At 45.3% G+C, this 24956-nt stretch overlaps 1 protein-coding gene across 4 annotated transcripts in view; it reads right to left on the bottom strand.

Annotated features, from left to right (window-relative positions):
* Positions 1-24956, bottom strand: part of ROR2 (receptor tyrosine kinase like orphan receptor 2) — a 214560-nt gene that overhangs the window by 28904 nt on the left and 160700 nt on the right. For all 4 annotated transcript variants that reach the window (XR_010945137.1, XM_067745046.1, XM_067745048.1 and 1 more), the window contains 3 exons: positions 18782-18859; positions 949-1236; positions 109-139 (listed from right to left, as the gene is read on the bottom strand). Coding sequence is in view for 3 of the 4 variants with exons in the window: in XM_067745046.1 (XP_067601147.1) it covers positions 109-139; positions 949-1236; positions 18782-18859 (397 nt within the window). In the remaining variant the exon portion in view is untranslated. The remainder of the gene's footprint in view (positions 1-108; positions 140-948; positions 1237-18781; positions 18860-24956) is intronic.

Genomic DNA, 24956 nt, shown 5'->3' on the forward strand with positions numbered 1-24956 from the left:
CTAGCAAATTCAGCAGAAACATGTGTTTGCCCGATTTAAAGCCGGGGTTCTTATATAACGGAAGCCCACAAAGAATGAGAAAATGGTTTGAGGAAAGCAAATACTTACTGAAAGTTATGATTTGGGCTGTGTGTTGGACCTAAAGGAAAAGAAAAAAGACAAGTTATTAATACTTCATGATTTGGAATAATTTTTTTTTCCAATCCAGCCCATGGTAAAGGCAACCGCAGCTCAGGGTGCTCATTTGTGGTGAGCTGTCTTCGGCCTCCAGCTCTGCCCCTGCCCAATATTATACGCCAAGGATGGGGGAAACCACCAAGGATGGAAGGGGTGCTCTGTGTTGATGCAGAAATGTCAGGAGATATTTTGGGAGTTTTTGCCGTCTTTTCTCTCTTCTCATCTAAACTTGTTTCACAAGATCTGTCTTACTGGTGACAGAATGGCTGGGGCATTGCAGGGACCTCCACAGAACTGGGATGAAAGGGACATATTCCTGCCTGTCATTTAATTGCTTCATGCCACCTGTGACAAGCACAAGAGTACAAAATTGTCCTCACGCTCTGCTCCCTGCCCATCCTCTGGGCCGGGCTGGGTTTCTGTGGGTGGGTGGGTGGGTGGGTGCCTGTCTGGATTGCCTGGGCTTGAAGTGTGCGTGGCCAGCCTCCCCGTGGGGTGACCTCCTGACACATAGCCTGCCTGAGATTATGTTCTGCACTCCAGGTTTACAGACCTCTCCATCTGCGTCTATTTTCTTTTATTACTAGTAAATGGGTAACAGGTTAAGCCAGGATCTCGTGCACAATGGGAAAGACCTCAGGGAAGGGTTTTATTGATTTCCTCTCTGCTGACTTGTGTGTGTTCAGTTTCAAACCACAAATTAATCTGCTGCTCGGTGGCTGGGGACATTCCTATCTGATAAGCAACACACCGGGGACTGTCCCCACTCACCGAGCCGCACGAACAGGACGCCAGTGGCGGTGATGGTCTTCACCCCATTGGTGGCCACGCACTGGTAGTAGCCGGTGTCCGTCGTGTCCAGGTCCTGGATCCGCAGCCGAGAACCGTATTCCGTCTTGCGGATGATGATGCGCCGGGGCTCCTGCACAACCGGGGCGTCGTTCTTCAGCCACCGCACGCTGGGCGGCGGGTTTCCGGCCACCTTGCAGTGCAGAATCGCTGTCTGGCCTTGGACTATGGTGATATTGTTAACCGGCTCCAGAAAATTCAGAAAGTACCCTGCAAAGGAGAACAGTCAGAGAGGAGCAAACGTCCGTGAGGTCTGGGAGAGAAGGCTGCCTGGGGCTCCTTCTTGGAACTGCTTGGGGAAGGTTTTGATTTTTCTCTCACATAGGTATAGCCCACTCTCGCTATTTGGGGTAATTTTGTTCTAGAATGTTGCCTCAAACACTGAATGAGAGAATACGGACTCACTGCTCCTGGGGAAACACAGGGTTAGGTTCCTGTGAGCCTCTGGTCACAGCATTCTAATCAACCGATCAATAAAGAACCTTGTTTTACTGTGCTCTGTTTAAAGACACCTTATTTAGTAAGTATTGTTGATTCATTAACATTGATCTCACGACCAACAGACCAATAACTTGTGTCTGAAAGAAGCTTATCTAACACACATGCTTTCTCCATAAGGCACATCTTGTGCTTAGGACACCAGACAGCACTTCAGCACCATTATTGGGGGCATTTTAAATGGCAAATTACCAACAAAAAGTACAAAAATGCAAAAAACATGGGACTAAACAGATCACGAAAAGGACATTTGTTTACAGTACGAGTTGGGACATTAGGCAGAGTGTCATTTTGTTCAGGCTCAGCTGGGAATGTGTCCATGTGTGCACTGGGCAATTCAAACTTTTCACTGCTCTGGGCATGTCTATGAATGACCATGAAAGTACTGTGAGAACTGATTTGGCGGTTAAAAATACATTTTAGGTAATAAGCAAACTTGCAAATATGGAATCTGCAAGTAATGAGAATCAACTTTACTTCTTTTTGAAAGCACTAAATCTAATCTCACTAAATTTATGATGCAAATTCATATTCAGAGAGTCCATCCTCCCTCTACCACACCATCAAGCACAAGCCACAATAAGGAAAGTAGGAAAAGAAAGCATGTGACAAAACAGAGATAGCCTCAAAAACAAGCTAATCATTGGTCTGAACAGAACAAAAATAACAAGGTTGAGTGTTGCTGCCCACTGCACCCAGGGCAGGAGCAGGAAGAAGCCGTCCAGGGCTCGCGCACAGGAAGGAAAACAGGGCGTAAAAGTACCTGAAATACAGAGCTAGTGGGGCTGGAAACACTGCCCAGGAACGTGGGGTTCCAGTTCAACCACAGGCAAGAGCTTCTCAGCTGGTGACAAAGGCCACTGGGAACAAGAGGAAGTAAGGCAGACAGCGGTGGGGAGGGGTAGGTGTGTGTGTGTGTGTGTGTGTGTGTGTGTGTGTGTGTGTGTGTGTGTGTGTGTGTGTGTGGTGTAGGAGGTCAGGGGCTGGGGGATACCCTCTGTCAAGGTAAACATGCACACTAAAATTCCAACACTAAAAAAACCCACTAAGGCTAGACAGACAAGACAATCAATCATCAGGAGATGAACTTACTACAGACAAAACCAAGATAATAGAGCAATCAAAAAAGCCTATAAAGCCTATTCAAGTTCTAAATCTTTTGGCTTGATTTCTGGTTGGTCCCTATTCTTTTTTTCTGTTTTAATGAAGTGAAACATTGAAAGATGGCACATATCTGTATTACTGATTTAATTGGATGAAAAATTATAGGATTTCTAGTGGACCCTGGGGATAAGTTTCACAGGATGAGTGATGGCTCAGATGTTGGGTGATAGGAGATAGCTGAGGAGGTGGGAGGTTGTGAATTTCAAGATGAAGGGACAGTTTTCCTTCACAGGGGAGAGTGGATAGATATCGGTCTAGAGAGGTGTCACTAAGTAGTACTGATTACTATTTATGAATATTATTAACAACATCATTAGGTTCTACCTTGATTCTCTGCTAGCCAACCCCTTTCTCAGTGCACTCAAGTTGAGGAAGAGAATTCTTACTGATGACACAGAGCTGGGAGGTAACTAAAATGTCGATGACAAACACCTTGAAAAGAGGCTGAATCAAGTAGGGTGATATCTTGGATGTCAGGGCTGTTCATTAACAGCACAAGCTCAACTTGGAGAGACCTGCATTCCTGACGCTCCTGCACTAGACCCAGCATCTTTGAAAACAAAATGAGACCTGATTTGACATTCTGAAGCAGTTACTTGGTATAATCCGGGCTGCCCAGATTACAGCGAACACATTGTTTCACTATGTTCTGGCCAGAGCCCAAGCACTTACAAGTTGCTTAAGATTCAAATGCTTCATTAAGGTCTCGTAACACTAAAATGCACAGTAGGGCATATAAAATAGTCATCAAATTATAATTTAAAATAGCAAATGACAGATTACATCACCATGATCTCTTCTTCCTGGCATAAGTTTAATTATAATTCTCATCTCTACCCTGATAACAGTTTTTCCAAAGGCCTTTGACAAACCATGGCTTCCTGGGAGACACAGGTAATGGCTTCGTGTAAAGGCAGAGTGTAAGGATCTGTGTCTCCAAGCTGACTAGCAAAAACCTAAAAGGAGCAGGCCCAGGGGTTCTGAGGGCCGAGACAGGGTGGTCGCTGCTGGCTCTTATCTCATCCATTTGGGGGACTGGCTTGAGAGTAGTCCTGCTACCGCCTTCCTCCATTTGCACACATCAACTTGGGACGTCGCCATCGATCGGCTAAAAATCTTGAAAGATATAGAAGGATCTTCTTCAACATGGAAACATTTGTCTAGAAAGGGAAGAAAGGGAAGAAGGGGAGGGAAGCACAGGATAAAGTTAAGGAGACAGCTCCTTTTGTACAACTTAGAAGGAAACCTGGGGAGAGTCCAGGACTGTCCAGTTACTCTAAATATAGACCCTTAGTGTCTACTTCTTTTCAAGAATATCTTTTTTACATCGAATGGGTACGGAAACGTGGAGTTCTTCTTCACTGTTCCCACCAACAGCTTCTCCTACACCCCTGACTGACGAATTGACAGCGGTTTAGACTTAGTCTTTCCGTGTCCCTCAGGAAGGCTCCTTTCTGAGAAATGCAGAATAGGGCAGATGGGCTCGTGCCTGGTCTGCGCGCCATGTGGGCACAGACAGCCCTGATGTTAACCTTGTTCCACCGGGTAGGGCGCTGTGAAACCATCTATTAGGCTTAATCCAGAGGTGGTGCTGGTATTTCCCTTTCCGATGCGTTATCAACACTAGCTAACAAGGACTAAAGAAATCCACAGGTGCTGGAATCAAGCACCTTACACAGTTGACTTAAATTTTAAAGCACTCTTGGCTGTATCTGTTTATGTGAAATGTACAGAATAGGTAAATCCAGAGACAGAAAACAGATTAGTGGTTGCCAGAGGCTGGGGGAAGGGAAATAAGGGAGTGACTCTTAATGGGTACGGGGTCTCACTTTGGGGTAATGAAAATGTCTGGAACTAGAGAGCAGTGATGGTTGCACAGCATTACAAGTGTAGTCCTGGGGTCAGGAAATGCCTGCTGAGGAGGGATGGGCAAGGTAAGACCAGGTGAACAAATCACGGACAAGCAGGTAGAGGGGAGGTGGAGGTGTCAGGCAAAGGGGAGGGGGACCACTCTCTTGAAAGCATCCTTCCCAGAGTGCTGGCAACCACCCTCAGTTTTGCTCAGATCCCGGGGTAAGCCTTCCACTGATTTCCTCCCCAATTTATCCAGATTCCCTTCACTCTCAACCAGATGAACACTCACTCCTGAAGCCACACCTTCCTCAGTCTACAAAAAACAAAGGAGAATCTAGTGAAGTGATCTAGTCCACATGGGGAGTTCTTGCCAACTCTTCTCGATCCTACACCGTCTAAACCAGTGGGGTTCAACAGTGTCTTCACATTGGGGTCACCTGGAAGCTTAAAATATACATCCAGCTGCGCAATTTGTCAAAACTCTTAAGTGTGCAGCCCGAGCTAAGAGTCCCTGCTCTGAAGCGCTGAGGAGAAAGAAAAGCAACAATTCCAGTGAACGAAACCCATCCAAGAATGAACTTAGAGCAAACCCGAAACAACACTGAGAAGCATCGCTGGAGGGCACGGTAGGACTGGAAAGAATACCTGGGGAGGTTCTGAGTGCAATGGCATATAGGAGGCCTGTCCAGCTGGGAATGGACAAAAGGGCAGGATGTCCGCAGACGGCACCCATGTCCTGACTTAGGTCTTGAATCAGCCTCCTTCATGCTCTGCAGGAAGCTCAGAGAGACCAAAACTATGGGTTGATAACATGGTAACTTCATACATTCATAGCTCCCTCCCTAGGCAGGTGAGTAAAAGTGAGCCTTCAGGAAGAAATCAGAAAGACAGATAATGAAGAAAAGCTAATTTATACCCATGGTATCAAGGCTTCTGGAATATTCTTTCCCTTTCCCCATTCTCCCCCACTGGAAGGGAGGGGGGGTCCCTTGTTCTTCCTAAAACACACCCAACTGATCCCTCATGGTGCAGTCAGCCAAGAACCCCTAGTCCTCTGATCTTTTCTATTTCTCATAAGTCAATTCTCTGCCAGAAAGTCACCTCCACAGAGGGTATTCCCAGCTGCCTCTATTCATTTCTAACCTTGCCCCCCACCCCACTGATCTTGGCCTGTTGCTATGTCAAAGTCACATGTGTTAAATTATGATGACTGAAATACATTTTGACATCAAGAATAACAAACGTTACTTTGACGGAGGGGCGAGTTTCTCAATTCCACGGCTATTTCTCTTCCATTCTGATAAGTTCCATTTAAAAACTGGGATAGGATGATGGAGAGAGAACTGCATTTATTATAGGAAAACTATTATATTTCTACATGTCGTACTAATTTCCTGTTGTTGCTGTAACATGTTAGCACAAACAGCATGAGACAACACAAATTTACTAACATACAGTTCTGCAGGTCGGAGGTCCGAAAATCAATGTGTCAGCAGGGCTGTATTCCTTCTGGAGGCTCTGGGAGAGTCTTTCTCCTTGTCTTTCCTGGCTTCTGGAGGCCACCTGCATGCCCTGGCCCATGGTGCCTTCCTTGTATCACTCCAACTTCTGTTTCCATCATCACATCTCTGTTGAGTGACTGACCCTCCTGTCCCTCTCTTATAAGGACCTCTGTAATTACATTGGCCCACCTGGATCATCCAGGATCATTTCCCATCTCAAAATCCTGAACTTAGTCCCACCTGCCAAGTCCCTGTTCCGTGAAAGGTGACATGCTCTGAGTTCCAGGACTTAGGACGTGGACATCTTTGGGAGGCCATTATTCTGTCCCTTATGTATATTTTTCTTTTATCTTGCCACTTTACTGAACTACCTTAGTTATAAGAGTTTCTGAGTTGTCTTAGATTTTCTATGTAGATTTTCTTCAAATAACAATAATATAGCCTTTTTGCTTCCAAAGTTCATACTGCTCCTATCTCCTCTTGCCTTCTCTTCAATATTAATTATTTTTGAGTTAACAATTTGGAGAGGAGCACAGGCTCCGGACGCACAGGCTCAGCGGCCATGGCTCACGGGCCCAGCCGCTCCACGGCATGTGGGATCTTCCCAGACCGGGGCATAAACCTGCATCCCCTGCAATGGCAGGCGGACTCTCAACCACTGTGCCACCAGGGAAGCCCTGAGCTAACATTTTTAATACTGAAATATTGCAGAGAAAAATACAGATATTAACATAGTAGTACCCATGTACACAACATCAAGATTTTACGCAAATATTTTACCATATTTGACTTACAACACTTAAAAAATAAGACATTCTGGAATGTAACTAAAGCACACCCTTCCCTATTTGTCCTTTCCTCTCCAGAGAACTACACTATTCCAATTCATATTTGTATTATTTTATATTTTTAGAATTTTCTCTGAAAGATCATCTTTGCTAGTTGCTTTTTGCCACTCAGAGTCAGCTTGGGATTTACCTATGTTGATGTAGTTCATTTACTTTAATTACTGTATAATATTCTACTGTACAAACAAACCACAATTTCTTTATTCATTTCCCAATTCTGGAGCAGTAAATCGTTTCCACATTTTTGCTAATACAAACAGTGTTTAATGACCATCTTTATACACCTCAACTTGTACATGTATCCACCTGGATGCATTAGTGATAAGTCATAGGGCCTTGAAATCTTTCATTGATCTAGGTCTCAAAAGTGCCTGAGTTAAAGTATTTCTCCTACAACTTTGCCAGCATTTGGTGTTTGGGGGCTTTCAAATGTTTGCCAATATTTTGGACATGAAACAGTGCTGTTGTTTTAGGTTGTATCTTAAGGATTCCTCATGAGCTCAAGAGTCTTTAGGAAGGTTTACCAGTCCTTGAGGCTCTCCTTCTGTAGCTGTCTATTCAAATCTTTATACTCCTAACTTCTCCTAATAAATTTTCTATCTTTTTCCTTTTCTAATGTATGCATTACATATGAATTTTTCAAGTTCTTATTTAGCCACCAAATAAATTATTTTATTTAATCTCCATGTGGTTGGTCAGACCCCAGTTATCTTGTAATTTATAATTTTTCTTGGTTGAGTTATTAAAGGTGTGCTTTAATTGCACTGTTGTCACAAAACATAGTCTGTGTGATGATAATTCTTTGATACCACTGAGATTTGCTTGCACAAACACCACGATTTCAAGGAATAACAGAAAATGAAACATGAAAAAAAAAAAGAGAGATTTGCTTTACAGCCTAGTGCAGAGTCAATTCCTAAAATGTCCCACATTTGATTGGTAAGAATGTGTTTTCCCTAATTGCTCAATGCAGGTGTTTATATATGCCCAATAGATTAAGCTTGTCAATTTGTTGCTCAAATTTTTAATACTTATACTTATCTATTAGCTTCAATGAGATATGTGTTAATTTGATACTGTATATGGCAAATAGCCATTAATAATTCTCTGAGGTTTTGCTTATACATTGGAAACTATGTTGCTGGGTGCAATAAACTCCCAGTTTATTATATCGTCTAGTCTTTACATCACTATGTAAGGCTTCTGTGTCTAAAACACCATTTAGTTTGATGGCAATGTACCTATTTCAGAGTACTTTTGGTTAATGTAGTCCTACTCTATTTTTTTAATGATTTTTATGTTTATATACTAGACATGAATCTTGTAAACAACGTATAATTTAACATGTTAATTTATAAGTCTGTATGTGTTAACCTTATGAGTTTCTTAACTGATGGGTTTATTTTTAAAGTGTTAATTTTGCTTCTTAATTCTCTCTTCCTATTTTCTACTCATTTTTTTTCTTTATTCTCCCATTACTTGTTTGAAAGTTAGGCTTAAGTGGCTAGCTTTACTACTTTTTATAGGCATACCTAATTTGACAAAGTCTCCCCAATACAACCAAATACAAGCACCTTGAAATGCTGTGAGCTACAATCACCCCCCAGACACCAGAGCTTTGAGTCATTGCTTCCCAGTGTTTAGTTACACTCCATTTGTACATCTTCCGGGGTCATTATTACTGATGATTTTTACTAACAGTATTTCTTTAGATTTGCCAACCTGGTTACCAAGTTCTTTCCTTGCCAGGTCTGCCTGCATCTCACTCCTTCCTCCTGGTTCAACCGAGCTCTTCCTGATTCTCATCCGCTCTTTGGGTAAAGGACTGAGGTTATAAACACTCTTACTCTTGGTCGAAAATTACCTGTTACTTTCACACTTGAATAATAGCTTAGCTGGGTACAGAATTCTAGACTGACAATTACAGTACTGTCCTCTGTCTTTTGTGGTTTTGTTACAAGTTCTGCTGTTCCTTTGTGGGTAATCTGACCTTTCCCCTCTTCGGCTACTTTTCATATTTCCCCTTGTCTTTGCCGTTTCGAAGTGTCACTAGCTGTGAATTTAGTTTTATTTTAGCCTCAACGGGCCTCCGTGCCATTTCCAACATCATGCCTTCCATCAATTCTGTGAAATTCTCTACCAGTATCTCATGAAATATCGTTTCTCCCTTCCCCTTTATGTCTCCTTTGAAATCTCCTTCTTGATATATGCTGAATTTCTTTATGTGATTCCTCCAAACTATTCACCTACTTTTATATTTCCTGTCCTTTTAGAATCTTTAGCTAAGCACAGTCTACTGTCCATCAAGTTTTCTCATTTCGTCTACTACATTTTTCATTTCTAGAAGGTCTCTTTGGTTCCTTTTCAAACCCACCACTGCTTTTTCTTCCTTTATCTTTAATCCTTCTGGCTTCATTGTTTACTAGCTCATCACTCATCCTGGGCCTCTCTGAGTGTACTTTGTAATTTTCCCCTGCAGGGCTGGTTTTTCTGTGGGCATCCCTTTAGGACTGGGTTCCTGTAACAGGCAGTGTCAAATGTTCACGTTGATTCTTGGGCTCAGGGTTCCCCCACAACATTCTGGTAAATGTAAATGTGGTTTCCTGATGTGTGGATCCAAGTCTGATTTCTCATGGGAAAGCCTTCTGTGTTTCCCACCTCGAACCAGGCTTCAGGCAAGCCCTCTTCTCACCCTCCTGGGCTAATGAATGAAAACTCCCCCCTGTTTCCTTAGGTCTCCTAGGACTTAGCCACGGTGCCTAATCTACAACATCTCTGATCTCTGCCTCATGGGTTGCCTTCTGGCATGATATTGAAACCCAAGGCTTCTGATGTAACTAAGCCTAGCAGAATAGTTTCTACAGCAGGGGTGATATTTCATAGGCCTTATATTAAGGCATAAAAAATGTAAATTCCTTCATTTTTCTAAAACCAAACTTGATTTTTTTTCTCAACCCCTTATTTCTCCTGATTGAAGGAAATGTAATACATCCAATTCCAGGGAAATCAGTAACTTTAGCATGTTTAGTTATTTCATGTAATCTCAAAATCAGGATTTTCTACTTCTGGGTATCCTCTCTAGGGAAAGCTATTCCAGCGTCAAAACACTGAAGATTGATTTGTCTGTAGCTACCCTTTGGCTGCACCATCTTTTGCCAAAGTGTCCTCGTCTTATTGGTGCTCGTTCTACTCTGAAGCCCATGGATGCATCCCCATCTGCCCCGTGGCCACAAGGTGACACTGCTGAAGAGCTCACCATTGGAAAGCTCATGTCATAACAGTTGCACAACACCTGCAGAGTCCAACTCTTTGTCTCAGTTAAACTTTTTCCCAGGAAAACTGTGCCGTTCTCCATGGCTATAAACAAAGTGGAACCACCTGGGTGGTTCCTGCCTTGGCAGTCCAGGGCTATCACAATTTTGTTTCCTTCCTATTCCTGGCTCCTGGGCATTTCTCCATCTCTCTTGCAAGTTCATCTAAGCATTTACATCTTTTACGAATATTTTATTGAGCACTTGTATGTAATTTAAGTCTGAGGGAGGCCAAGTTAATTTGGTCCACCATTACAACCATCATTCATTCTCTGGAGGCCGAAATGAAAGTAGAAAGAAAATTCTATGAAGACTAAGCACAATATTGCTTTCTCCCTTGGTGTTCAATTACCAGCCAGTTTTTCACCTCTCAGCTTCATTTCCTTTCCGTGTGAAATATGGCATCTGTACTGGCCATTGCTAAGTTCTCCTCTAGCTCACAAAGTCTTCCTTTAGAGTTGCCCCAAACCTCTCCAGACGCAACTGAACAGGCCAGGAGGAGCTAGGCATAGGCGACCGCAAATTCTGCTACCTTGGATCCGGTCAGCCCGCCACAGCGTTAAGAGAGGAGAACAGAAGTCTTCCCTTTTGATTATGCAAGGGAGGTTCCCCTTCCTCACAGCAGGGTCACTTCAACAACTGATGCTAATGCATTCCATCTCCCTGATGCCCAGGCCAGCTCTCTGCTTGCCCCTAAACTCTACACAGTGGAGCTTAGTCCAAGCATGAAAACATACTAAAGGCAGAGGTAACAAAGAACTTGTTTCCAGTGGACACCACTCCTGACCTCACAGTCAGATCAATGATTAACAATTTTTTTTTTTTTACACCAACTGACCGTCCACATATTCACCAACTTGGTCAAATGACTAAGGTGTTTGAGGATCTGCTTGTTTACCAGATCACACTGACTAGCCTGGGAGGAGATAAGGAGAGCCATGTGTACTAGGGTCATGAGGTCACAGGGCTTTGATTGGTGGGAAATAAAACAACCTGCCTAGAAGGGCAGGTGATGAGGGGACCCTGAGAGCCGGCGCAGAGGACAAAGCTGCTCTTCCCAGAAGGAAGTATTTACAGGCCAATAAATCCGTCGGGGGCAGTGGCAGGGGCTCAGACCTTCCTGCTGAGCTGTCTAGCGGTCTGCACGGAACCAGCAGCAGAAAGAGTTGGAGGAGGGGAGCTTACCAGGGGGAGCAACAGGGTCAGAGGAGGCTGTGAGACTAGAAAGGATGGAAATCAGAGAAAATGAGAAAAACAGGGGGAAATGAAATTAAAGGACCTGAGAGACAGAGAAAAGTAAGTAACAGTGTTTGGTGGAGAACAGGGTGCTGTGGGTTGAACTGTGTCCCCCAGTGAGATAGTGGTGCTGGAACCTGTGAATGTGACCTTACCTGGAAATTGAGTCATCGCAGATGTAATCAAACTGAGATGAGGACATATGGGTGGGCCCTAATCCAAAGGCTGGTGTCCTTTAAAGAGGGACATTTGGATACAGACACAGAGAAGATCACGTGAAAACAGAGGCAGAGATTGGAGTAATGCGGCCCCAAACCCAGGAATTGCATGGACTGCAGGCAGTGCCAGAAGCTAAGAGACATGGACGGTTCCTCCCTCAGAGCCTCCAGAAAGCGCTAACCCTGCCAACACCTTCATTTTGGACTTCTGGCCTCCACAACTGTGAGAATAAATTTCTGTTGCTTAAGGAACCTAGTTTGTGGTCCTTTGTTATGACAGCCCTTGGAAAATACTGCAGGGGGCTCGAGGGATTGAGGAATAAAAGCAGAAGAGAGGGAGAAGGAAGGAGACCATTTGACAAACAGGGTGACACCCACATCCTTTCAAAGGGACAGGGACACAGATACATTCACACACACACACACACAAACACACACACACACACACACACACACACACAAACACACTTGGAGGGTTCAGGCATAGGAAGACAGACCCAGACCCAGAAAACCAGATGCAGGCACCGGCAGGCTCAGAGAGAGAGAAGCACACACAAAAACCAGGTGGCTGGGAGTACATAGGATTTGGTGCATATCAGGGGTGGGTCATAGGGAGAGAAACACACACACACACACACACACACACACACACACACACAGACGCACACACCTGAGACAGACGTTAGACAAGCACACATGAGCAAGCTCCCTGCAGTTTGGTGTTCAAACTCAGTGGGCTGAAGAAGAATGACTGCCTCTCTGTCACCTTCAATAGGGACAACAATGGATGGTCCAGCCAGACAATGGCCACCAGTTGCCGTGACTACATCCCAGCTGACGTGCAGGTCTCCAGCAGCTACCCTGGGAGAGTGAGTGGAGGACATGAGAAGGAGAAGCAGAAAGGAAGGCTTGGAGGCAGAGACTGGCCTCATGCTCCTGGAAGCAGGCTGTGTCCCCGCCCTCCCCAGAGTGGGCTCCCGTGCACGTGTACGAGCTCCCGTGCCACCCAATCCGCCCCGGACAACATGACTGTGTACATTTCGAAATCTCTCATCTGTAGGTTGAGGCTTTCTCCCAACATGGCTGAGTTTGTCCAGATCCCGCGCAGCCCAATGGGCTCTGCAAATTCACAGCCGGCAGGAGGGTCAGGGGAGCTCAACGAGCAGCCTTCACCTCGAGAGTGGCCAGGGATCAGAGCCTGGAAACCCATGTTACATCTGTCCAGAGGAAGTGGGGCAACATTTTAGGCCCTCCGCTCACTGTCTGGGGGAGCCCCAGGTTTCCACGACCAGCCAGGGGACACCCAGAGGGGAGGTGCCAAGTTTCCAGCCACAGACTTAACGCTAACTGTGTCTGCAAGCAGGGTGCTGTTTTCAAGTTTACCCCCGTCAGCCCTGGAGACCCTCACTCTCTAGTAAACTGCAGGAAACACTGACACACACATTCACACACACATCAAGAGTTCCAGAATAAAACAGAAATGCACCCAACATATATGCTAATCAATCCTTGTGTCCTATGTGAATCGGGAACCAGGCACCCAGTAAACAGACATCAGGCATCGTCTTCATGCCAACATGGTGAACTCTGTTGATGGCTTTTTTTTCTCTGTCCCAGGAAATTTTAGTTCAGCACTGCTGCACAGCGTGTCACAAATAGCAGGGGGCAGCCTGGTGAGTAAGGCATCGACTCCGGCCCTGTGATTTAGAATGCCCTACAGATCACCTCTCATTGCAACACATCCTCAAGTGGGGAGAGTCAGGAATTCCCCTTCTAGTTTCAGTGGGGATGATGAGTAGTCCTCCTCCTAAGACAGGAGACACAAGCAAGCGAGTCTATTTTTGGAGGTTGCAGGACGAACAAGATGAGTACCACCTGTCCGGGCTCTCAGAAATGATCCACTTCCCACACACATTCCAAAGTACTGATTTTACAAAACCAGAGATGTGTTACATATGCATTTAAAATACAGCCTTGGAACAAAAGAGCAAATGGTTTCTAGGCCAAATGCACACTTTTGTAAGTATATAATAATAAATAGTGTGTCTAATATAGCAAAGAATATAAAACTCCTGTTAAATATCGCTATAACCGGAGTCGTAAGCCTTCAGTCCTAACAGTGACAGTACTTTGGAATACAGAAATTTCAGGCAAACGTTTCAGCTGTAAATCACAGTGTCTTTTGTATTCATTTTTTCCTTCTAGACTCTGGGATCTCTCTCTCTCTCTCTGAATACCAACCACCAATTATATGTTAAGTGCTCAATCTTGGCCCAGTGCATTTGAACTCAAATACTTTTTACGCTTGTAACTAATTCTCAGATCCTGTTCTGCTTGGTGACAGACTGGCCCGCTGGCCGTTTCCACCTGCCTGCAATTTTACAGATGCGTGGGCATCATAAATGGTAACTGGGTTAAAGAAATGGCTCATACAGTCCATTCGGCTATTATTATTTTTTTATATATGATTTAAGCCAAACGTGGCCAAGTAGTAATGCTCCCTGAAGCTCTTTAAACAAAAAAATGCGCGGAATAATAAATTTGGCATTGCCAGGCCAGTTCCTTCAGTCACTGAGGGTGCGAGAAGGAGGTCGGGGGATCAGAAAGGAAGAGTGGATGGAATCCTCGTTTGTGCAAGAGCCATAACCCATAAGGAAGTAAAATCGCACGACAGGACTAGAGAATTGTGTTGCAAGGGAATAACTGAGGCCCCTGGGTCTCCCTGGGGGGCCATTCACCAGGCTCCTGTCCCTGAGGGGCTGTTGTGGTCTCGATGCTTAGAAACTGATGGACACACTGAAAATCATAACTGTGATAATGACAAATGGCCTCAGTATCCAGCCACTGCCTTCTGGGTGAGCGCTATACCCCTTCCATCCCTCCAACGGCTGGGGGTGAGATGTGGCCGAGAGCAGTGCCCGGACCCCAACAGGATGGTGGAGCGCCACTCAGTCCAGGCCTGTCTTCTGGCCAAGCCAAGCACGGACCGCTGCCCTCACCATGCTTCACTATCCGGTGCTGCCACTACAGAAAAGGGGCCCAGCTTGCTGTGGTCCTCTGCATCCTTTTTTATTGCCTTTTTACAAGCGTGCACACATGCTCACAGACACGTGTACACACACACGTACACCCGCTTGACAAGTTAACTTCTGCAATTGGTATTTCTGTGCCCTGGAGAAGCTTCCAAACTCTAACTGAAACTCCCCTCAGCCCTGCACACACACTGATGTGCACACAGTGGTAACACAATCACAAGTGGGTTAACAAAATCGAGAGGCAACCCAATCCCAACGAAGCAGAGGACGTTAGAAAGCGTCCTGTTCTAGGCTGGAGAAGTTGCTCGAATACCAAAAAGGAGGTCAAGGAATCCCACCCAAGCCACTGAAGCTGACTAATTGATGTTTGGAGCTTACGGCTAGTTGGCAATAAAGTTTCTATGACTGTTCAGCCCATGGTCATTCAGCACCTCAATTAGCAAATGCATCTTCCAACCAAGTGGACCAGGAGTCCAGCGGCTGCTTCTGCCTCCTTTAGGGCAGCTGTGAACACTCGGCTTGAAGAACAGCAGTGGCCAGTGCAGCACTCCTTCCCGGCCCCTGCACACCCCAGCCCATGCCCACAAGGAGGCCCCGCTCTGCCTGGAGGGAGAGGTCTGCACATCTAAACACAGCCCCAAAGCACGTTTTCCCGAGGGAATATTAGCGTCCACGGAATGACTGCAGGTTGGATTTTAGGCTGTTACTGTGGCTCGTCCACTTATTTAGCCACACCTTCCTCCTAATGCCCCTCTACTTCCCCTCCATCATCCTCCAGAGCTTCCAGGGAGATCTTCACAGACAGTAAATCAGGTTACACCACGTCCCAGGCTTTCCAGAATGAAGGGCGTCTCTTACAATGAAATAGAGCTTTCTCCTGCCATCTAAACAGCTGTGCATGCTCTCCTAGGGCTGGCCAACAGAACTTTCTTTGATAATGGAATGCTCTAGATCTGTACTGCCCATATCATGGTGGCTTCTAGCCACAGGTGGCCCCTGAACACTTGAAATATAGCTAGTAAGACCAAGGAACTGGAGTCAATTTTATGTAATTTTAATTGACTTAAATTTAAAGACCCACACATGGCTGATGGCCATGGTACTGGACCCAAAAACCTCTCCAACCTCAGCTCCCCCAGCCCATAAGCCCCCACCTTCTCCCAGCTGCCCCAGGACACCGAGTCCTCTTGGCCTCAAGGTCTTTTCACAGGCTTCTGCCTTGGCCCCAGACACACCCTCCCCTCACCTTCTTTTAGCGAATGTCAGATGTTCAGACCTCAGCACAACATCCTTTCCTTAAACCAAGACATCCTTTCCTTTCCTTCCAGTTCACCACACCCTCATTTCTTCCTTCAGACTACTCCTCACAACTCCTAGTTTTATAACTTAACAGTTTTCCCTTACGATGCCAATTCCCCAGTCCAGTAAACTCTGAGAGGCAGAGACACACTTGTTTTGATCACCAGTTGTGCCCAGCCTCACACAGTACCTGGTACGGAGCAGTCAGGAAATCTGTGTGGGCTGTCTCGATTTTGAGCTCAGTCACACTTGTGAGAAGTGATTTCAGAATCTAACCATCAAAAAGTATCTTTCTTCCTAAGAAACCTCTCCTGAGGCCCAGCATTGTACACAAGCTTCCAGAGACCAGGTCTTGTCTGCCTGGGGAACACATCCTTGTCCCAGTAGAGGCTCTCCCCTAACAAGCAAGGTCACAGCGACCAAAGTAGGACTGTAGGAGGCGGTCGACTGAGGAAACTAACTTGTGTATTTACTGCATAACATACTAAAGAGGAAAATCCCTGTCAAGGAGCCTCCAGACACCAGGTGCTACGAACAGCATGCAGATCCACGCACTCTTTTTTTTTTTAATTGGAGTATAGTTGATTTACAGTGTTGTGTTAGTTCAGGTGTACAGCAAAGTAAATCAGTTACACATATACATATATCCACTCATTTTTAGATTCTATTCCCATGTAGGTCATTACAGAGTATTGAGTAGAGTTCCCTGTGCTATAAAATGGGTCCTTATTAGTTACCTATTTTATATATAGTAGTGTGTATATGTCAGTCCCAATCTCCCAATTTATCCCTCCCACCCCCTTTCGCCCCTGGTAACCATACATTTGTTTTCTACATCTGTGACTCTATTTCTGTTGATTTAAACGACTGTTCCGAGGCCAGAAGGGAGCAGCTCCCTGTGTGACCCCAAGAGGCCCTTTCAGGACACAGAGGGACATCTGGTCAACTCGGCTGAGACTGGTGGACTTGAGTCATTGCTGCTCAATCCCCAGGAGACCCAGCCTTGGACACGTGGAGGTGAACACATTCCTGAGGGAACACAGGGACCTTTAATGTGCAAGGGGCTGAGAAACTAATATGGATTTCTGGGTTCCGAATAATGCTTAAAAAAAGAAATTAAACAGAAATGAAGTGGTTGTTTTAATCGTTAATTGTTATACACTGAACTGTGTCCCCCCCATATTCACATGTTGAAGCCCTAACCCCATGTGTGTGATAGTATTTGAAGGAGAGGCCATTGGGAAGTAATTAGGGTTAAAATGAGGTCATGAGGGTGGGGCCCCCAGGAAGGGATCCGAATCTTTATAAGACAGGAAGAAACCAGAGCCCGCTCTCTCTCCCTGTGAGGACACAGCAAGATTGCACTGCCTACAAACCAGGAAGAGTGCCCTCACTAGGACCTGGCCATGCCAGCACCTTGATCTCAGACTTCCAGCCTCCGGGACTGTGAGGAATAAATATCTGTTGATTAAGCCATCCAGTCTGTGGTGTTTTGTTGTGGCAGCTCAAGCTGACTGAGGCAATAATCTAAGGCAATATGGTGACAGCGGATAAAGAAGGAAAATCGTCACTTCTTCAAGTGACTGGGCTGCATCACAGGAAATGGGGTCTATCGACTCTACAAATCTAAGATGCCAACAAAGAGTGCCAAGTGAACAGTAACCCTTACAGTGACCTCTGGGAAAGCCCGGAGCAACAAGACAAAGAACATGGTCTTTGGTGATCCTTTGCAGGAGGGCCACCTGCCCGCCCTGAGATGCCCCTTAGTCTGGACAATTACACCTCGACAATAAGCCCAGAAGACGGCCACTTGTCCTCAGGAGACTTCGTGGTCAAGCCAGGAGTCCGGCTCTTAAGGCTCCACTCAGGCCCACGAAACATCCCCAAAGCCCCTTCCTCCCTCCAGTGGCGATCTGTCTACCCCTGCCCTCTATCTCCCACCCACCCACAGGCTTCTGACTAGCTCCAACCAGCCCTCAGCACCCTCACAACTGTGTCAAGAGACACAGATGTGGAGGGAGGCAGACCACTGCACGGATACTAAGCAGGACCCTGTGGGGTTCCTGGGCACAAAAGCCTGTGCCCCCCATTTCTTGATTACAGGAAATAGGCTTCATTCAGCCTCCATGCCCTTCCCTGAGTTCCAATGGGCAGTTCCAACAGTTGCTAATCAGGGAAGGGAGAGGATGTGGAGACAAGGGAGGAACAGTCAAGAAACAATAGTGCAGCCTTGGGGCAGGGTCCTGGTTCCCCCTCAAGGGATACACATAACAATATCTTTGAGCTGTTTTGCAGAAACTGAAACCCCCACCTGGTGGGAGAAGTGAAAGGTATGCTGCTCACAAGCATGTAGACCCCAGACCAGTTAGAACCAGAAGGTTGATGATGCTGACTCCCACTTACCTCACCACCAACCAGTCAGAAGAATGTCCACAAGCTGATCACGCCCTCTTTGAACCATTATATAAAACTCCTCACTACCCCCTCCAGGTTGGGACACACAGTTTTGAGGGCATTAGCCTGCTGTGACCCCCCTCTGCCTGGCAAAGCAATAAATGTATTCTTTTCTACTTCACCCAAAACTCTGTCTCCGAGATTTGATTCAGTGTTGGGATACAGAGGCTGGATTCGACTTCACACCCAGCCATGGGGCAGCACTGGGCCACAGGGGACCCTGACCATCCATTTCATCCGGCCAGGCCTTGAGTAGAATGGCACTGTGAGCCCCTCTACATGGTACTATGAAAACACTTTCGAACCCTTGCCTTCAAAGAGCACTTCAAAATTTACCTTTTAGAGTTGGAATAGGGCTGTCGTGTCCATCCAGTTGTCCCAAAGGGTCATTCGGGTCGGGAACCTCTGCTTGCCCTGTGCAAAAAGAGCACAGCACACACATTACTGAGATTTCCCTTCAGGACCTTTACTCTGCTTCTCCTGCAGAGACAATAATGTTTCAGCAAAACTCCCCACTGTATAGAAAACCTAGAGGGATAAGGCGTTATGGTAGCTTCCAGAGGACTTTTCTAGCATCAGATTTGATACAACAGCAAAAGTGATTCTTGCTTTATCCCAAGAACAGCAAAATGCAAATGCTTTGCAGCACATACAGAGGAAGCAAACATGTGGCTGAAGTTTCATTAAGGGAAAGAGAGAGAGATTAAAACACGGGCTGGCAAAATTAAACACTCTGGAGTCAGAGTCAGCAGGTGGCCCTCCAAATAGAGGCCCCTGGTAATTCTGAATAAATTCAGAATTGGAGGGTTTCTTCAGCAGCTCATTCCCCTCCCGGCCCCCAGACCCACCGGCAGCCAGCAGCCAAGGACTGATCTACCCATAACTGTAAGGACAGAAGTTTCTGATTCTTATGGCAATTGCAACCCCACATCTCAGAGGCTGTGTCAGAGGGAGCAGCCACCCCCAAAATCATAAACACCAATGGCAAGAACAGATCTGGTCTGTTCAAGTGGGAATACAACACAGAGTCATGGGTCCCCTGTCCTGGAATGCCGGGGAAGGGTGGGCAGGTGTGACTGATGACCTAGAAACCGTATGGGGCCTCATAGAGACCCTTCTCAATATCCCAACGCAGTTTACTTTCAAGACTTTCACCCCATACCTTGGCCTTGACTGGGTCGCACTGGTTGGAGGTTGGGGTAGAAATGGCGAAGTCAAGGGTGACTCTGACAACACATCTGGATGAAACTGGGTTTATAGCATCAAAGCCTATCAAAGAGTGGGACACACATACGATGGAAAATGATGCAGCTTAGAAAGAAGGAAATCCTGACACGCGTTACAACATGGATGAAACTTGAAGACATTATGCCGAGTGAAATAGCCTGACACAGAAAAACAAATACTATATGATTAATGAGATACCTAGAGTAGTGAAATTCAAAGAAAGTGGAATAGTGGGTCACAGGGATTGTGGGGAGGCAGAATGGGCAGTTAGTGTTTGTTTAATAGGGACAGAGTTCCCTTTTGGGAAGATGAGGAAGTTCTGAGGCTGGATAATGGGATGGTTTTACAACAATGCGAATGTACTTGATGCCACTGAATTGTGCATTGAAAATGGTTAAGATGGTAAATTTTATGTTATATGTATTTACCACATTTTAAAAAAATTACTAAAGGCGGTTTATAATTCAATATTGGGTCACCCCACTTGCCTCTCAAATGAGAGACGAGAACTAACAAAGCCCCCGGACACTTCAGATCCCGCTTAAGACGAGGCCTTGCTCAGAAAAACTGGTGTCTAAAAGTGCAGTACAAGTGATTTTCAGGCAGAACCAGGTACGCAAGACTCTTCAAATTATTTAGCTAAACAAACACTGGCCGGTTTACACTTAAGGGTACCCGTGTGTCTAAGCTGATCCTCTCTACCCGCTTGTTCCTAAGTCACAGGACACTCGAGGCGACGCATCAGCTTGCAATGCCCTTAGAATTCAGGCCCAGTTCCCAAGCAATCAACAGGAGACATTATTTCTGAATGGGCCCATGGCTTTTCACATTCAATTATGGTAGAGTCCTTTCCATCACTCCCAGTCCAAACTTACCCACCCGTCAGAAGCCATGCACCCGTACCATCTTTCATAAAATGTCCTTGATCAACCATTCAGAAGTAACACCTTTTAAAACTATGCCCCAAGAGACTTCCCTGGTGGTACAGTGGTTAAGAATCCACCTTCCAATGCAGGGTACTCGGGTTTGATCCCTGGTCAGGGAACTAAGATCCCACATGCCCGGGGTAACTAAGCCCATGGGCTCTAGAGCCCGCATGCCACAACTAGAGAGAAGCCTGAGCACTGCAACGAAGAGCCCGCGGGCCACAGTGGAGGATCCCTCATGCCTCAACTAAGACCCGACGCAGCCAAATAAGTTACTAAATATTAAAAACAAAACAAACCAAAACAAACTGTACACCTCTCCGGTGGCAATCACATCATTCTCTGAATCAATAGTTGCATATGTTTTAATTTTCCTCAATGGATTGTAAACAGCTGGAGGACATCAGATGCTGCGTCTCTATTGAGGGCTAATGGTCCTAGCACTAAAACCTAGACAGAATCTGGGGCTGCTACAGGACAGGGACAAGCATGAGCTATGTAAGCCAATCAACGCGGTTCAGTTGAGGTTTGAAATTTTAAATTGGCATGTTACACATACCATCACTCAGCACTGTTTAAATGTAGAGAGACCACAGGAAATCAAACACACTTGTACTATATACACATATCTGAAAGAGGCATAAAAATTATTAACTGCTTAGAAATTGACAAATGGTGTAAAACAGTCAAATAAATATACACTCTGAAGAAAAATAAGCGCCATTAGCCCAATTCCACTGGGCACAAGGCTCCTGGCTCTTCCAAGGCAGCTTTTAGTTTGGAAGCATAAGTATTTTCATGAGCATCCCAGCCGGGGTGTGGACATGCGCACTCTTCATGGGAGAAGAGCCGGAGGTGATCCAAATGCTTCTGTTGACTCATGAGCAGATGTCACCCCCACAGAGACATGCAAAGTTGTTCTCGACATTAGAAGTGCTGAGATTCTCCCTGAATACATTGCCCTGGTCAGCACATAGGCTGGAATTTGATTTTTTGTTTCTCCTCAGCCTTCATTTCTACCCTAGGTAAAATTTAGCTTGGGCATTTGAGCAAGAGAGCATCATCTACGTATTTGGAAAAACAGGTAAGTTTCAAGTAGCCCACCCGGCTAATATCAGGGACCCCAAGCTTTGGGACTTAGATGTGAAAGCACACAGTGGCTGAGATCCTGCCCATTTCCTCTGCAAGTCAAATGTGTGAATAAATTCACGATATCCAATCGCTTCGGTCCTTAGAACTGACACCTTAAGTTCCAGCAAAACTAGGCCCTATTGTTGCTTCCTGAGAAATAAGGGCAGTATTTACATTCTGAAGTTAAGCGTCTTCATATTCTCCTACAGTGCAGAACAGCCATCTTTACTCAAGATGCTGCACCTCCTAAAATTTACAAGCAAAATGTAACAGGGGCAAATGTGAACCTGGGGTATGGGGACAAGTGAGACCAGGGTCTAGTGCCTTGGCAGATTCCAACAGGATTTCTCCTGGCCCTAAAAGGGTCAAGAACAACCGAAAGGAAAAAAAAATGAAACAAACATAAAACAGAAACAACAAAACTGCCACCCACGCATCAAAGTGCCACTACTACTTATCTGAAATTACATAGGTAATTTAAATGTCCTCTTTTATTTTTCAACATCTTTACAATGAACAAGCATCAAGCTTTTAACTGACATAATTCACATACCACAAAAGTCCACATTTTAAAGTCTATAATCAAGTGGTTTTTAATATATTCACAAAGTTGTTCAACCATCTCCACTATGTAATTCTGCAATATTTTATCACCTCCAAAAGTAACCTTGTTCCCATTAGCAGTCCCCCGGAATCTCACCTCCCCCAGACCCTGTAACCACTAACCTGCTTTTTGTCTCTATGGATTTATCTGTTTGGGCCGTTTTATATAAATGGAATCATACAATATGTGGGTTTTTGAACAAATATTAATTTTATTAGGTTTTTAAAATTTCATGCCCAAAAAGAGAAAAAAAAAAAAAAAAGAAGGCTAGAGAGAAGCACACTGTACTAGCTGATTAGCAAAGGCCATTAAATGCTACATCAGCACATCAGGCTACTGCTCAGACCCTGTGGGGAGGTTTTGGCTGCCCAAGTAGACAGGATGTGGAGGATGAATGGGAGACACAGTGATGACTAAAGGATGAAAGACAGAGAACTATGGAAAGCTAGACAACTAGGATTATTTATCCAAAGATATGACGGTTTAGGAGTTGAAAGTCTCACTTGGAAGAGACCAGCACACGTTCACATTCCTGCTGTAGATAAGACATGGCTCGTGACAAGAAGGACTAAGGAAGGATTTCATCACTGCGAGTTCAGGGGCCACCAAAATGAATGCAGCATTGGGAACTCGTGTCGTCTGCTTTCTCCCCGACTAGCACGTTCTTCTGCAGGTCACCAGGGCTGGACGAATGACCTCTATCCACCTTCTTCACCCCATAACCCACCTTGGCAATTACTGCCAGCCCAGTTCAGTCAGCGATTAGTCCAAGGTGGTGAGAGTCCAGTCAGATCTCCCACATGGTTGTCCTGAGTGCTTCTTTACACAAAGGTCCCCTTGGGTTTACCTGATGCCGGTACCCTCACCCCAGCTGGCTGACTGGAGATGGGGAAGACCTAAAGAGAGAAAAGGTTCTGGGAGGAATTGGCTGCCCTAACTCCTCAGGACTTAATTATTGTTTTCTGAAAACTAGGCTATTACTTGGAGCAAATCTACATGTCCTTCGTTTTGGTAAAATACTAAAAGTTGTACTAACACCACACGTGTCCATGAAGAATGTGAATTCATGGGGGCTTCCTTGGTGGTGCAGTTGTTAAGAATCGCCTGCCAATGCGGGGGACATGGGTTCGAGCCCTGGTCCGGGAAGATCCCACATGCCGCAGAGCAACTAAGCCCGTGCGCCACAACTACTGAGGCCCGCGCGCCTGGAGCCCGTGCTCCGCGGCGGGAGAGGCCACTGCAATGAGAAGTCCACGTGCTGCGACGAAGAGTAGCCCCCGCTCCTCACAACTAGAGAAAAGCCCGTGTGCAGCAACAAAGATCCAACGCAGGCAAAAATAAAAATAAATTTAAAAAAAATAAACTTATTTAAAAAAATGTGAATTCATGACGTTCTAACTTTTTCCATTGGATGTGAGTGATCTTCACTGTAAAACAACACATAGGGCGACAATGTAAAGCTACCAGAAAACTCAAACCTTTGATAGCATCAATCAGGTAGTGATCATTAACTCTTTATTAGTTTTTTGATGTTTAAAGAAAGGAGAGCATTGGGCTTCCCTGGTGGCGCAGTGGTTGAGAGTCCACCTGCCGATGCAGGGGACACGGGTTCGTGCCCTGGTCCGGGAAGATCCCACATGCCGCGGAGTGGCTGGACCCGTGAGCCATGGTCGTTGAGCCTGCGCGTCTGGAGCCTGTGCTCCGCAACGGGAAAGGCCACAACGGTGAGAGGCCCGGGTACCGGAAAAAAAAAATTACCCATCATTTATAAAAAAGAAAGGAGAGCATTTAATATGGAAAAATTTAAGTGTGGCTGGTTGCCATGCAATGATACATTAAGTGTATACTTTCATCCATGTCAAAATTACACTTTAAAACCTAGAGCAAAGACTAACTACAATGTGGTAACCAGAGTGGGATCCTAGAACAAAAAAAAAAGATATCCAAAAGTCCAAAGAAAGATGAATAGTATGGATTTTAGTAAAGAATAATGCGTTGATCTTGGCATATCCGCTGTGACAAAGGTACCACACTAATGTAAGATTTAACACTAAGAGGAAGCAGAGTATGAGGAATATGCAAACCCTCTGCCCTATCTTCACACAGTAAAAAGTTTATTGAAGAACAATTAAACATTCTTCCACACTGGTCAAGCACTTAACCAAGGCTCACAAGTAAAGAAGAGCTGTAGGAAAGATCCTATCTCCAAACAGCCTTAATGGTGCAAGCCAGGCATGAACATTAACCGCGTGACACAGATTCACAGAATCTGATACAGTTTATTCAAAGATTCAACAGCATAACAGTGAAGGCTCAGCAATTAAATCACTTTTGAGAATATCGGGTTTTGAGCTAAATTTTACGTTAATTGTCATGGCATGGTGATACTGGCTCCTAACCTGATACTTAGCATGTATTCTTAGCAGCACTTATCACTGTCCCGTATATTCAGGGCTGAACCAATTGGTGTCTGAAGAAAGACCAGATGAAAGGATGCATTGTTGATGTCGCTGGGCTGGTTAAAAAATCAGGGTTTCCCACAAGCCCGCAATAGTCGGAAATGCACGGCCGGCCCAAATGGGTGCAAATTCTGAGTAATTAGAAACCGTACCTCAGCCAAACA

Source organism: Pseudorca crassidens, chromosome 7, assembly GCF_039906515.1.
Source record: "Pseudorca crassidens isolate mPseCra1 chromosome 7, mPseCra1.hap1, whole genome shotgun sequence".
NCBI lineage: Eukaryota > Metazoa > Chordata > Mammalia > Artiodactyla > Delphinidae > Pseudorca > Pseudorca crassidens.